Below are 13449 nucleotides of genomic sequence, written 5' to 3'. Positions count from 1 at the left end.
ATAAAAGAACGACTGTCGCATGACATGCATGATGAATCATTTTGGTTCTCCACAGTTAAATAAATGTGGCAAGCAATAAAATCATCCTTTTTAGTCAGACTCCTTTTATTTATTTATTAAACTACATTGGGTTCCTAACACTAAGACACGATATATTTAGATGTAATTGATACATTTATTCATTTATTGAAGGAATGTTCTATAGCCATAACAATTTATATAAATATATATGTTGACCATGTATATCAATATTGAATGAGCCATCAGTCCGGACGGGATGAGGAGAATTAAAAAACAACAATGACGCACCTAGCAACCAGGTGCTCCCTCATAGCCCCGCCCATCATGAGATGAGTGACGTATGTAAAGCAGCCTATATAAAGGCAGCGGTCATTAACGGTTGGTTCACCTCGAGCCGCCAGGGAAGTCACGTACTGTTGGAAGCGCCACTGAGACTTTCAGGGAGTTCATTGAAGGAGTTTCCCAGACTTTTTTGGAGCTTCGGTGTCTTCAGCGACCTTGGGGGAGCCTCTGAGCGGTGAGACCAGACCCACCTGCTTCTTACCAGACGAATGTCCCACCATGCTAGGCTAGGCTGAATTAGCCTTCCTGCGCCGGGAATGCTGTTCAAAATTAGCCGGGATGCTAATTCTACGTAAATGTTCGGACATTTCTGTTCATACTGTTTGAAGCTTTGAACAGTGTGAATATGTAATTTAATACGCTGAGCAAATTAACCCTGCTAGAAGCATTTAGACTGGAGTTTTTATTCGGTGATAAAGGCAAATGTTTTTACGCTACATCGTCCATGCTTTATTTCCCGACATTAATATGATTCACTGGCTAGTTTGATTTCAGTCTTTGGACTCGGACTTTTTCAGAAATAAATTATGAATGTCACAGATCAATAAGTGACAAACCTGCCAAACCCACATTTATATTCAACAGTTTAAGATGTGTGTCTGTGTTCGAATGGTGGAGACTTGGCGATGGAGTTGTTAAGGAATCAATCCTTGGAAGGATTCCTGGAAGGTTGAGGAGGAAGTTTATACTGTTTTAATGTGTTTGGAGAGGTCAGGCATCTCTAAGGTCAAGGTCGTCCATGTATCGCTTTACTGTGGTAGAGAAGCTCCGGGATATTTAGTTCATGTCACGTTGGATGGATCTATTGCTGGTTTAACACTGTATTAAAGAGCTAATAAATGATGGAAGAATGCAGATTTAAGTTTCTCCTCCTCACCAGAAACCTCATAGTTTCTAGTTTCTTCTGAGTGCAGGGAAAGTTGAGGTTTGGGGGTTGGAGGTCAACTGTTGGATTGAGCCTTGTTTCATTTTCAGACCTAACTTTACACACTGTACATGTTTGAGAAGAACTTCTCTAAATCACATTATTAAATGGAGACATTTACATAAATGAAATAGCAGAAGTATAAACTCCTGTTTCATTTTCATGTTGTGTCTATATTATTCTAGTGTTCTCATTTTTCTAGAGTTCACAAGCAGAGGACTGAACAGCAGCAGAAGGAGGCAGGTAACAGAAGGTCAGTGTGGAGAGACAGAGTTCAGCTGATTTGTTGAAGGATTGTGATTTTATTGTTGCTGATTTGAAAGTTGATATTTACATATGATTGTGTATTTATTTGTCAATTAATGTATTTATATGGTCACGTGGTCATTTTGACTGGTGTCAATTAGGGTGTTTGAATTTGGCTGGGAAGCAAGCAGAGAGACGATGGGGAAGGAGTGGTGGAGGATAGTGGAGGAGGCTGAGGAAGAGGAGGAGAGGCAGAGAATCCAGGAGAGCTCCAGAGGGAGCAGAGCAAAGATGGTGGAGACAGAGAGGCTGAAAAGGGAAGAAGAGGAAATGGTAAGAAAGGCAGAGGAGGAAGAAAGGAGGATAAAGGAAAGGTACAGAAAGAGGAGGGATACCTGTTTGGAGAGGGAGAGGTTAGAGCAGGAGATGGCTGAGGGGAGGGTGTGGGGGAGGAAGATGAGGGAGGAGTTAGTTCGACAGAGGGGTGAGGTGGGCAAAAGTGCCTTGATGAAACAGGCGAGGCTGAGGCAGGCCATCCTCCGCCGAGAGGAAACGGTAAGACAGGAGAGGCTGCAGGAAGAAGAGAGAATGAGACAGAGGGAGGAGAGGGAATGGAGGCAGAAAATGATTTGGGAGCATCGCAGGGAGAAGAGGCTGAAGGTTACGGACAGAGGTTTTAACAGCAGGGAGGAGAGGGACTGGAGGGTGACGGTTTACTGGGCGTTTCGTAAAGAGAAACGCCTTCAGTTAAGCACCCAAGCCTCCAACAGAAGGAAGGCTGTGAGAGTCAAACGTTTTAAAACTGTCCTCCCACGTAAGTGAGGTGGTAGAGGAGTGGAACGGGGGGGGGGGGGACAGTAAGAGTCTAGGTGAGGGATGGGGGAGTTGGTGAGTAAGGTGGCTAGATTAGACTGTAGTAGGTGAGGACATGGGGGGGGGGGACAGTAAGAGTCTAGGTGAGGGATGGGGGAGTCGGTGAGTAAGGTGGCTAGACTGTAGTAGGTGAGGACATGGGGGGGGGGGGGGGGTACAAGGTTTCTTTTTCCTGCATTCCAACAGCATTTAGAAGCAGAAGCTAAATTGGCTCCAATAATCAGACCTGCAGTCTTGAGCTGTACCACAGGACCAGTATGACCAGTAGTACTGCTGGTGGTTCCAGTAAGAGTGGTCTTACCTGAACTCTGGTCACTTGAAGCGTTGCTGAGTTCATTTATGATCTGAAACATTTGGATAAATCTCTCTCTCATGCTGGTGGAATGCAGGTTTTGCTTCCTTTCATGTAGCATCAAAAAGTAAAAGACGCTGGTAACGGTACTCCTGGTTTACTGGGACGGGGTTCGATTCCCTGCAGTGTCTTGCTGATTGACTTGGCTTTTACATGAAGGATTCCTATTTTATATTATTGGAGGGGGGGGGGGGTTGTAGACAGCACAGCAGTTAGTACTTCGCATCCACTACCATTCATTGTGCTAAGCTAACTAGTGTTCAGCAGGTCTCACAGGAGTGAAGATTATCTACCTTTTAGGCTCTGGTGAGGAGAGAAACTAAACCCGTACCCCCAAAATTTGGTGCGGTCCTCAGAGCTCATTGATGAAATATTAGTTTGAAATTGGAGCGATCAGTCAGATAATATTCAAATGTTCTTCAGTATACGAACCAAAGTTTGAATTTATAAGAGAAATGGGAGAAAGAGACAAACGTCTTACTATCAGTGGAAGAATGGGAAGAGATGAACAGGCAACAGTAGAGGGAAACCTGCTCCTGATCCTGGAGAGAACGGGACCAGATGTTGCGTAACATCAGCACAGAATAAATGGGATCGAAGATGAAGGAGTTATTAAAGCTGACCATTTCCACACACGATGCAGATCCCTGACAATCAGCTTGACTGCATGGATAAAACACTGAGCTCTTGTGTTTGGGTAAATGAAACTTTGAACTTGAAAGAAGTGGAAACATCAAAATGTTCAGGACAATGTTGATTGCTGGGAGGGGGGGGGGGGGGGGGGTACCAGAAAATGTCTGAGGACAGAGGTGCCTAAGCTGGAAGACTTGGTTGATGTAATACATGATGTATTTACACATGATGGGGAAGCTTACTGCTCCCTGTAGACTGGGACTGGGTACATGTACACAGGCACACCTTTGATTTACTAAACTCAATGAACTGACTGCATGTGGAGGGATGGATGAAGGTGTGAAGAGTGAATGTGGAGGAAAAGGTAAATGTAGGTGCAGGTAAATGAGAACCCATGAGGGAGGTATAAATGTGTGTTCACTGAAGTAAACGAAGTACTCAGAAACTGATCGCAGTAAATGATCATACAGTAGTCTCATTAATTCAAGGTAACTGTTTAGTGTCCCTCCTCCAATTTTAAACCCTTTTTTATTGATTCATTTATTTGTGATTTTTATTCATTCATTTATTATTATGATTGTTCACATATTAAAACTGGCTCATGTCTAAGGGAAAGGGTCTCATCATGGCCTCTAAATATATATTTTCATGTCCTCTAATGAGCCCAAAGTTACCGTTGTCCTCCATCCTGCTGCGCACACATTCACGCGTGTAGCTGAACATACTTGTGTTTCACTGTTGTTTTTGCTGTGTAAATTACTGAGGAGGAATTGTTTTCGCATTTGTTGGTCGTGTGTCACCAATGGACCAAAGCGTGTGTACACTCCCTGTGGAGGGCCGCACATTCTCACTGTCATTGTTCCCGAGATACATGTGAATACAAAAAGGCACACCACGTTTTTCTGCGTTCACACAGTCTGTACCTGACCCTGAGCCTGCTGACCGCTAGTTACCTTAGCACAAAGAATGGTAGTGGAAGAGAGGTTATAGCCGACCTCTTTCTTGCCTGCTCTCCTTCCAAAACCTGCACTTCCTCTCCTAAAACCTGGACTTCCTCTTCTGTGTTCTCTGGTTCAAAAGATCAGGTTCAGGATCTTGGCTACTTTAAAAGTAAAACTTCTCATCCTCTAAAAGTTGTCTGTGACTGGTAGCATCAGCAGCTCCCTGGAAGCTGAACTGAGCTTAACAACGTGGACCAATCAGAGCTGTCACAGGAAGTGCCTGGCTTGAACAAGGAGTCCTGGGTAATGTAGTTTGGTGACTAATTCATTTGTTTTCACAAACAGAAATACACTGAGCCCATAAATGTTAGTACAAAATGTATATATCAATATACATACACACAATATGTCTAAGTACATGTACCAAGTACACACAGTGCATAATTATACTCTATTATTGTCTTCCTTTTTTATACACCAACCACTCCTGGCCTGATGTCTGGGCTGATCAGAGTGAGGAGGTGAAACCCGTGTTGGTGGTTCCCAGCCACCTCCAGGTCTTGGAACACGTGGTTCGACAGGACTACTTCCTCAAAGAAAGCATGAACCAATCAGCAGACAGCATCCAGGTACACAACTCTAGATGTCACCATGATTGTTTTATCACCTGCAGCATCTCTACTCTCTGGTCTCACTCTCTCATTTTGGTGTTGGGATGAGTTTGTTGTCTTTTTGGAACTTAACATTGAATTTCAAGTGTTGTGGTTGTGAGTGCTATGAACACTGACACATGAGATTCTTCTGGAAACCTGAACACATCATTTTACCTCATTGCAAACTGAGCTGAAAATTCAGCGACCGTCTCACAGGCGATGGGGGGGGGGGGGCTCATCCAGGAGGTCACCACACACGATGTCGAACCTCCCTGAGACTTGTTCACTCAGCAGATTCTAATTTAGGAAGCATCAAAGTTGAGATGTATTTTTTGACACCCCCCCCCCCCCAAAAAAAAGTAATAATAATAATTTAAACTGAGGATCCGTTTGTGTTGTCCACAGAAGCAACAAGGTGCTGGAGTCATGCGGCCATTCCAGACACAACCTCCAGTCAACACTGCAGAGATTGAGTGTGAAGACGTACACAGAACTTTGATTGACAGACCTTTGGAAACCAGCGCACACTCGAGCCCATGTGAAGCAGAGCAACACTCCACTCTGCTTCACACCTCACTCGGACCTCGTCGAGCATGTTTTCAAGTAGATTCTGCTTTTCTGCTGTGGATTCACTCGAGTGCTCCTCGTACACTTCGACCAACATCACCTTCCCTCCAAGGGTTAGGGTTAGGGTTATGCTAACCCTAACCCTAACCCTAACCCTAACCCTAACCCTGACTGAAGCACTGATTGTACTTCCACGTGATCCACATCTGCTCATGTCAGTTTTTATCCAGGATTTTTTATATTAAAGGCAGAAAATAGGTTTGGAACTCGTGTAAAATAAACATGAAACCTATTTTCTGCCTTTAATGAGGCGCAAGCTGTTTTGGGCTTTGCATGGTGACAATAAAGATCCTTTGATTGTTGGAAGTCATCGTGGGCTTTTCATATCATAACACATTTTATGCATGTTTCATCAGCTTGATGAACGAGTGCCGAGCAAAATATCCAAAACAAAACATATTTAAATGCAATGAGGTTTTCAAGGGGGCTGCACGGTGGTGCAGTGGTCAGCACTGTCCCCTCACAGCAAGAAGGTTCCAGGTTTGAGTTCCAGCTCCAGCACTGGATCTTTCTGTGTGAGTCTGCATGTTCTCCCTGTTCCTGTGTGGGTTCTCTCTGGTACTCCAGCTTCCTCCACAGTCCAAAGACATCAAGAGGGGACGAGGCTGATTGATACTCTAAATTGACTGTAGGTGTGACTGTGAGTGTGAATATTGTCTGTCTCTATGTGTTGGTCCTGTGATGGACTGGTGACTCATCCAGGGTGAACCCCACCTCTTGCCTGTTGACGCTGGGATAGACTCCAGCCCCCCCCCCCCGCGACCCTTAATAGGAATAAGCGGAAGACGATGGATGGATGGATGGAGGTTTTCAAGGAGGATTATACAATGGTTCATCAAGGTCCTTGATGAACCAGAGTCCATACATATCCTAGATTCTAGGATATGTATGGACTCTGGTGATGGAGCTCACCCCCATATCTGACTGTGTTTTTTGAAAAATGCCAAACCTGGTGAACCTGGTGAACCTAGACTCTCAGACAATGCAGGAACGGCATAATCTTGATAAGCAGGACTTTTTCAGAAACCTACAACTGCGCCATTACTTAATGAAAGAAGTTGCCGACAGGCAGTCAAATGTTGATTCCAGTGGGATTATACAGCTGGTCAGGAAGGCATATGTTGACAGCTCTAAATCCCTCCTCTCAAAACTATACAGGGGAGTTGCAGAGGGTCGGAGAAAATCAACAGATTGTATGAAAGAGAACTGGGAAACGGAATTGCAGGATACCATCACACCCCGACAACGGGACAATGTGTAGGACTGTCTTCTCGACTATTTGTTCAGTGCATTCGCCCGAGTTCAGTTGGAAGAACCTGATTCGTTTTTTATTACTCCTCTGTTGCAAAGATACCAGTCGTCATCAGCACCCTCGTGTCAGAGGGGACGTGGAGCTGTAGAGGCAAGTCATTACCACGTCTTCTAGGCAAGCACAAAGATGCAGGTGTTCTGGGAAACTATTGGCAAATTAATGCAACAAATTCTGATTCTGCACATTGCTACGTCATGGAAACTCTTGCATTTGGGTGATTTGCCAGAGGAAGTGATGATGCCTTTTGAAAATATGGAGTTTGGCAGCCGAGGCCACATGAGCTTCCCTGGGCTGAAGCAAGAGACACGATGGGACACGATGAGCTCAAAAAGTCACATTGTTTTGTAACTTGTCAGTTTTCCTGTGTACCGTATAGCCTATATTATAAATAGGGACTACTTTATGTTGTAGTAACACATTACATGCGCTATTAGCTCTGTTACGTTCTGGATTTTGGATTTGAACTCAGTCCATCTCTCCTGTGTCTTTATTAATGATGTAGTTGTGTTCATAGGCCACATACACAACATCCTGTCAATCACTTAACATATGAACCCTTTGCTAAGCCCAGTCCCGCCCCTTTATGTGTCAAGCTTTCACCCTTTGCATGAGTGAGTTGCAAAATGATGGAGGAAAAAATAAATTTGAGAGCGTTGCCCACAAAAGAAAATTAGCTGCAGAAAAGCAAAATCAGGGAAAAGACTTAGTCAAGAGCATCCCAAAGCTCACAGGATTCTTGAAATCACCGGATGATAGTAGGCCCCCAGCAGGGCGCTCACTATCTAACCCCCCTGGAGGCAGCACATGAAGCAGAGCCCCTGGCAGGTGGAGGTAACAGCCACAGCGGAGGAGGAGGAGGAGAGGGAGGGACACCACGGGCATCAGAGAGGGGGACACAAGTAAGACAGCACTGATGGGACAGGGCCTCCAAAACCTCTCAACCGCGAGGTCAAGGCGGCCCTGGTGGCAGCAAGAAGGCGATCACTCGCAGCTGATTGCTGCCCCACACCCCTCAGTGACTGCGTGGCTCGACATTATCAGAGAAATCCACGAGACTGAAAGGTTGACGTTAAGCTGGAGGTAGAGAAGTGATTGAAAAGTGTTTTCTATTTACCCTTTTATATCTTGAATGTCAAGGGTTAGCCTGGATCCTATCCCAGCGGCTACGGGCGAGAGGTGGGGTTCATCCTGGACAGGTCACCAGTCCATCACAGGGCCAACACATAGAGACAGACAACCATTCACACTCACAGTCACACCTACAGTCAATTTAGAGTATCAATCAGCCTCGTCCCCTCTTGATGTCTTTGGACTGTGGAGGAAGCTGGAGTACCAGAGAGAACCCACACAGGAACAGGGAGAACATGGAGACTCCACAGAAAGATCCTGTGCTGGAGCCGGGACTCGAACCCAGAACCTTCTTGCTGTGAGGCGACAGTGCTGACCACTGCACCACCACCAGCTTTTGAGAAGTTTCTAATCCAAAAATCTAAAAGTCACTGATGTCTCAAAGTTTTTCTGCCATTTTCAGTCACAAATAGATTTGTCTTTGTGGTGACAAAATGTAGTCCAAAATGAGTTTCGATTATTGTGAAGCTTCAGTCTTCAGGGTGATGGATGAAAAAATAAAAATGTGTCTGCAAACCACGGACATTCATGATCTCACAAGAAGGACCTTTAATAGCAACACCGCGTCTCCACTTCTTTTCAGACATGTTGCTACACACAGCGCTGCTTGTTGAAATGAGATTCACAATGAAATGATGTTTCATGATGAGTCAGCACGATACTGAAGGCCTTGTGGGATACACCCCCCCCCCCACACACACACACACACACACGTACACGCAAAATACAGATTGAATAATGAATAAATGACCGAATCCTCCTCAGAGAGCGAAACGAGTCGGCTCAGCCTCAGAATTCTGAGATCTGTGTTGGACCAGACTGGTCAGTGATGTCACAACTTCTCTCCAGGCTCTGCTGACATCAGAGACTGTGGACTTCAATGCACACACTTATCTTGGCTGAGTTCAGCTGTTCTGACATCGCTAATATGAGCCCATTCTGCTTCATCCGTAAACTTCAAGCCTTCTTCTGGCAACACCTCGACAACCAAACGCTTGTGAATCAGTGTAGGCCTTCAGCGTATTCGCACTTGTGTCTCAATAAAGACAAGTGTGGTGTATAGGTGAGCGAAAAAAGCAGTGATATTCTTTGATAATAGTTACCAAGCCAATAGAAGGTATTACTCTCTCAAGGTATAAAGGGTATGAGTACGCAGTGTGCACAGGCTTCGTTGTGCTCCATTTAAAAAAAAAAGGCTGGGACAAATATTCCTATTCTGCGCTCCGTATCTAGTCCCAAAGTATAGATGTTTCTCATGTCGATACAGATGTAGTGATAGTGTCACATCGTGAATCAATGTTGTGTCTACTCTTCTCTCTCATAGTTGAATTCATCACACCCACAAATATGTCATTCAGAATCAATGAACCGTTGATCCCCGGAGGAATCGTCTTCTCCTCTAACGCCACCTACGAGGTCTTGTCCATCCTGGGCGAAGGAGGCTTTGGCAAAGTCATGAAATGCAGGAGGACTGACGTGAACGGTGGTGAAAGAACTGTGGCGCTTAAAACACTGGAGAAGAGCGATGGCATACGTGAGGTACTGCATCTCCCTGTGACGATACTTCCTTGAACTTGAGCTCATTCCTTTAGGTGTAGAACCCTAAAATACACAAACTGCGACAACTCTCAAAGGAATACAACCTTATTTTCATTTATCTCCAGGTGCTCATGCTTCAGAGGATCAAAACACTCAATTCAAGCTTCTTTGTACACTGGGAGCAAGCTTTCATTGACCGACAACATTTTTGTCTGGAGTTTGAAACTTTAGACCAATCTCTGCTGGACATCATGCTTGAGAGACAAGGCTCATCATTGCATCTGATGGAGATCAGGCCTATCATTGAGCAGGTATGTCCCACAACGTTCATTTATGCATTCATCCAAAGAAGAACGTGTCATCACATCGCCCTTTTCTCCTTTAATAACCTTTCAGCTCGCTAGTGGACTCTGCCAACTGAAGGAAGCAGGGATCCTACACGCTGATCTCAAGCTCAACAACGTGATGCTGGTCAACCATAAGCAGGAGCCTTGGCGGATCAAAATCATTGACTTTGGCCTCGCCATGGAAGCCTCCCAGGCCCAGCGGGGTCGAAAGCTTCAGACCATCATGTTCCGGTGAGGACCTGGACCTTTACTTGATCTCTTAGTGGTGTATTGGTTGCTGGTATAGTTCATACTGTCCCTTCATCCATTCATACACATGTATAAATATGACTTAGCGAGGAGCTGAAATATAATAATAATAATTATAACAGGAATAAGAGTCATTTTAAAGGTTTATCATAACTTATCATATAATCAATGATATAATAGTGAAAGTGGCATTCACTCTTGTGTGTTCATTCCCTCTCAGTTCTCCAGAGATAATCTTGGGGCTTCCGTATTCAGAAGCCATAGACATGTGGTCTGTGGGCCTCATGGCTGCTTGCATGTTCCTCGGTGACCTGCTCTACCCTGGGATGGATGAATACGACATGGTAAGTTCCAGTCACAGAAACGTCACGGACGTGTTTTGTAAGCGATGGCGATGAATATGGAAATGATTGGTTGCTTGATTATGAACTGCCTTTGTGAGCTGACACTGCGTTGTATCCTCAGCTCAGGTACATCACGGACACCCAGGGACCCATACCACAGCACATGCTGTCGTCAGGATTAAAGACCAAACAGTTTTTCAAGAAAGACTCAGAGGGTCTGTGGAGACTGAAGGTTCGTACCTCCTCACTCATGCTGACACAAGTGACAGAGCTGCGCAACATGTCTGAGCTTTGTTTTTAAAACTGAGTATGAATTCAAAAAAAGTCCATTCATCAGTGTTTTTTTCTCTCTTCAGACACCGGAGCAGTTCCTCTCGGAGACAGGGATCCACTCATATGATACCAGGACCCACGGGGCCAGCACTCTTGATCAGCTTGAGTTTGTAAGTGGGGACCGTAAAAATGTGGAAATGAAAACATTGCCGTAGTTCAAATTTGGGGGGGTAGTTGAAGATACATCTGACCTTGATTGTTGTTGTTGGTTCCAGTTCCAGGTTACTGAGTGGCAGGCTCCTGAAGACGAGGCTGCCAACAAGGCTGACCGCCAGATGTTTGTGGACCTGCTAAAAAAGATGCTGATTCTTGACCCCTCACAAAGAATAACGCCTCACGAGGTGCTGGCTCATTCTTTTATTACCCTGGACCACCTGAAGGCCTTTAACTCTGACAGCAACTAGTAAGTTCACACCATGATTCTACTGGCTATTTTTGATATATTATACATTTGTATTCACCCAATTGATGGACTGTTTCCCTATCTTACAGTGCACTGTCGTCCATCTCAACTTTGACTGAACCCTGGATACCCAAGCTTGAAAAGCAGAGGTGTCATCGACCTTCCGGGGTGAAGAGGAAGAGAAATGCTGACGACGGCGATGATGATTATGATGAGAAAAATTCACCTCAGACATCTCATCAGCCTTCAAAAAAGATCAAGACTTCTAGTCATCTGGATGGGTAGGCTCTCCTTCATCACCACACCATTATTACAGATGCTTTTTTATTTCAAAGTAAAGAATCTTCTTAATGCCATTTTACAGGCCCAGTCATGCATATCCACATGTGGAGGAACATCCAGCCCAGCCTCCCCACCACAGCATCCAGCAGTCAGGCCGGTGGAAAAAGAGAAGGGCTGATAGAAGACGGAAGGAAACAAACCGTGACAGAAAGAAGCAGAGAAGGGACCCTGCAAGTCCTGAGGCCAAGACCCAGATGCATCCCACTACTGGGGTGGAACACCAGGATGCTGGACCAATAAAAGCTGTGAGCCAGAGCAGCCAGGTTCAGCCTGACAGACCCGCTTCAGGCCACAATAAGAGGAAGAGAGATGACGAGGACCAGGCAGAAACCACCAGGATAAGGAAGATGCCGAGAAGGGACCCAGCAGGTTCTGAGGTGAAGACCCAGAAGTGTGTGACTGCCTGTGTGAAAAACCAGGTTGCTGGGCCAATGAAGGCTGGAAAACAGTGCAACCAGATTCAGCCTGACTCACCTGCTTCCAGAAAGAATAAAAGGAAGAGGGATGACAAGGACCAAGAAGAAACTGCTGAGATCATAAAGAGGCAGAGAAGGGACCCTGCAGCTCCTGAGGCCAAGACCCAGGTGTGTGCCAATGCTGGGGCGGAACACCAGGGTGCTTCAGGCCATTATAAGAGGAAGAGGGATGACGAGGACCAGGTAGAAATGGCCAGGGTCAGGAAGAGGACTAGAAGGGACCCTGCAGCTCCTGAGGCCAAGACCCAGGTGTGTGCCAATGCTGGGCCAGAACACCAGGGTGCTTCAGGCCATTATAAGAGGAAGAGGGATGACGAGGACCAGGTAGAAATGGCCAGGGTCAGGAAGAGGACTAGAAGGGACCCTGTAGCTCCTGAGGCCAAGACCCAGGTGTGTGCCAATGCTGGGGCGGAACACCAGGGTGCTTCAGGCCATTATAAGAGGAAGAGGGATGACGAGGACCAGGTAGAAATGGCCAGGGTCAGGAAGAGGACTAGAAGGGATCAGGCAGGTCCTGAGGTCAAGACACAGAGGTGTGTGACTGCCATGGTGGAACACCAGGTTGCTGGGCCGATGGAAGCTGCAACAAGGAGAAGCTCGATTCGGCCTGACCCTCCTGCTTTTGGCCGGAATAAGAGAAAAAGGGACGACGAGGACCAGGTAGAAACCACCCCTACCAGGAAGAGGCCAAGAAGGGACCCAGCAGGTCAAAGGAAAAAAGAAGGGCTGTAGTTTGTGTGAGGGAAGGGGACGAGGGGTAGACAGATTGAAGTTCACATCCAGTGTTCCTGTGAAACTCCATCGACTGTGTAACCAGGGAAGACAATACAGGTGGCATCACCTTGATGTCCTCTCTACACGTCCTCATCCTCACACCTGACCAGAGGTTGGCTCAATCCCTACGACGAGCAGCATAAATCTGGGTTGGGAAAGTGAAGAAGCAGCACTGGCAGTGTCCTCATTAATGCCACTGAGATGACGTGACCCTGCTCCAGCGGAGCTGCTCAGATGCTGCCGATCAGACTGGGAAAAAAAAACAAGAGATTAAAAACTTGTGGTCGGATCAGTTGAGAAATTCAAAGTAATTTCTGTATGATAACTTGTGAAAGTGATCAAGATAATTGATATAAAGCGTAGTCTACTTCTGGCACTGATGATGAAAGTTAAAACACTGTGACAAATAATGAATGGAGTGCGAGCGGTGAAGTAAGAAATCATTAACGGCAAAATAAGTTTCACTCATGGATGTCTTTGTCTGCTTTCATTAGCCACGCGGTGCTTGTTAGCCCTCAGTTCAGCGAAGTCATCAAAACATTATATCAGAAATATCAAGGTCCATCTTAGTGTCAGTGTCACTGATGTT

General features: G+C 45.7%; 1 protein-coding gene and 1 long non-coding RNA gene across 2 annotated transcripts; both read left to right on the top strand.

The window, feature by feature from the left end:
* The first annotated feature begins 416 nt into the window (after window positions 1–416).
* On the top strand, window positions 417–5761 carry LOC147245479 (uncharacterized). Its single transcript, XR_015110025.1, has 5 exons — window positions 417–538; window positions 1491–1541; window positions 4473–4636; window positions 4846–4962; window positions 5392–5761. It is a non-coding gene; the product is annotated as an uncharacterized LOC147245479 (long non-coding RNA).
* A 1968-nt stretch (window positions 5762–7729) lies between these two features.
* LOC147245478 (uncharacterized) lies at window positions 7730–12818 on the top strand. Its single transcript, XM_086185259.1, has 10 exons — window positions 7730–7824; window positions 9412–9592; window positions 9718–9903; window positions 9989–10170; window positions 10409–10532; window positions 10654–10764; window positions 10889–10975; window positions 11081–11268; window positions 11358–11549; window positions 11633–12818. Exons 1-10 carry the CDS (start codon window positions 7730–7732, stop codon window positions 12816–12818), a joined length of 2532 nt encoding a protein of 843 aa, XP_086041385.1.
* The last annotated feature ends 631 nt before the right edge of the window (window positions 12819–13449 follow it).

Source organism: Aulostomus chinensis, chromosome 18 (assembly GCF_037954235.1).
Source record: "Aulostomus chinensis isolate RoL2024-O1b breed Wild chromosome 18, RoL_Achi_v1.0, whole genome shotgun sequence".
Classification (NCBI taxonomy): Eukaryota; Metazoa; Chordata; class Actinopteri; order Syngnathiformes; family Aulostomidae; genus Aulostomus; species Aulostomus chinensis.
The sequence above is the reverse complement of the archived record's forward strand: the minus strand, read 5'-3'. Positions and strand labels throughout refer to the sequence as shown.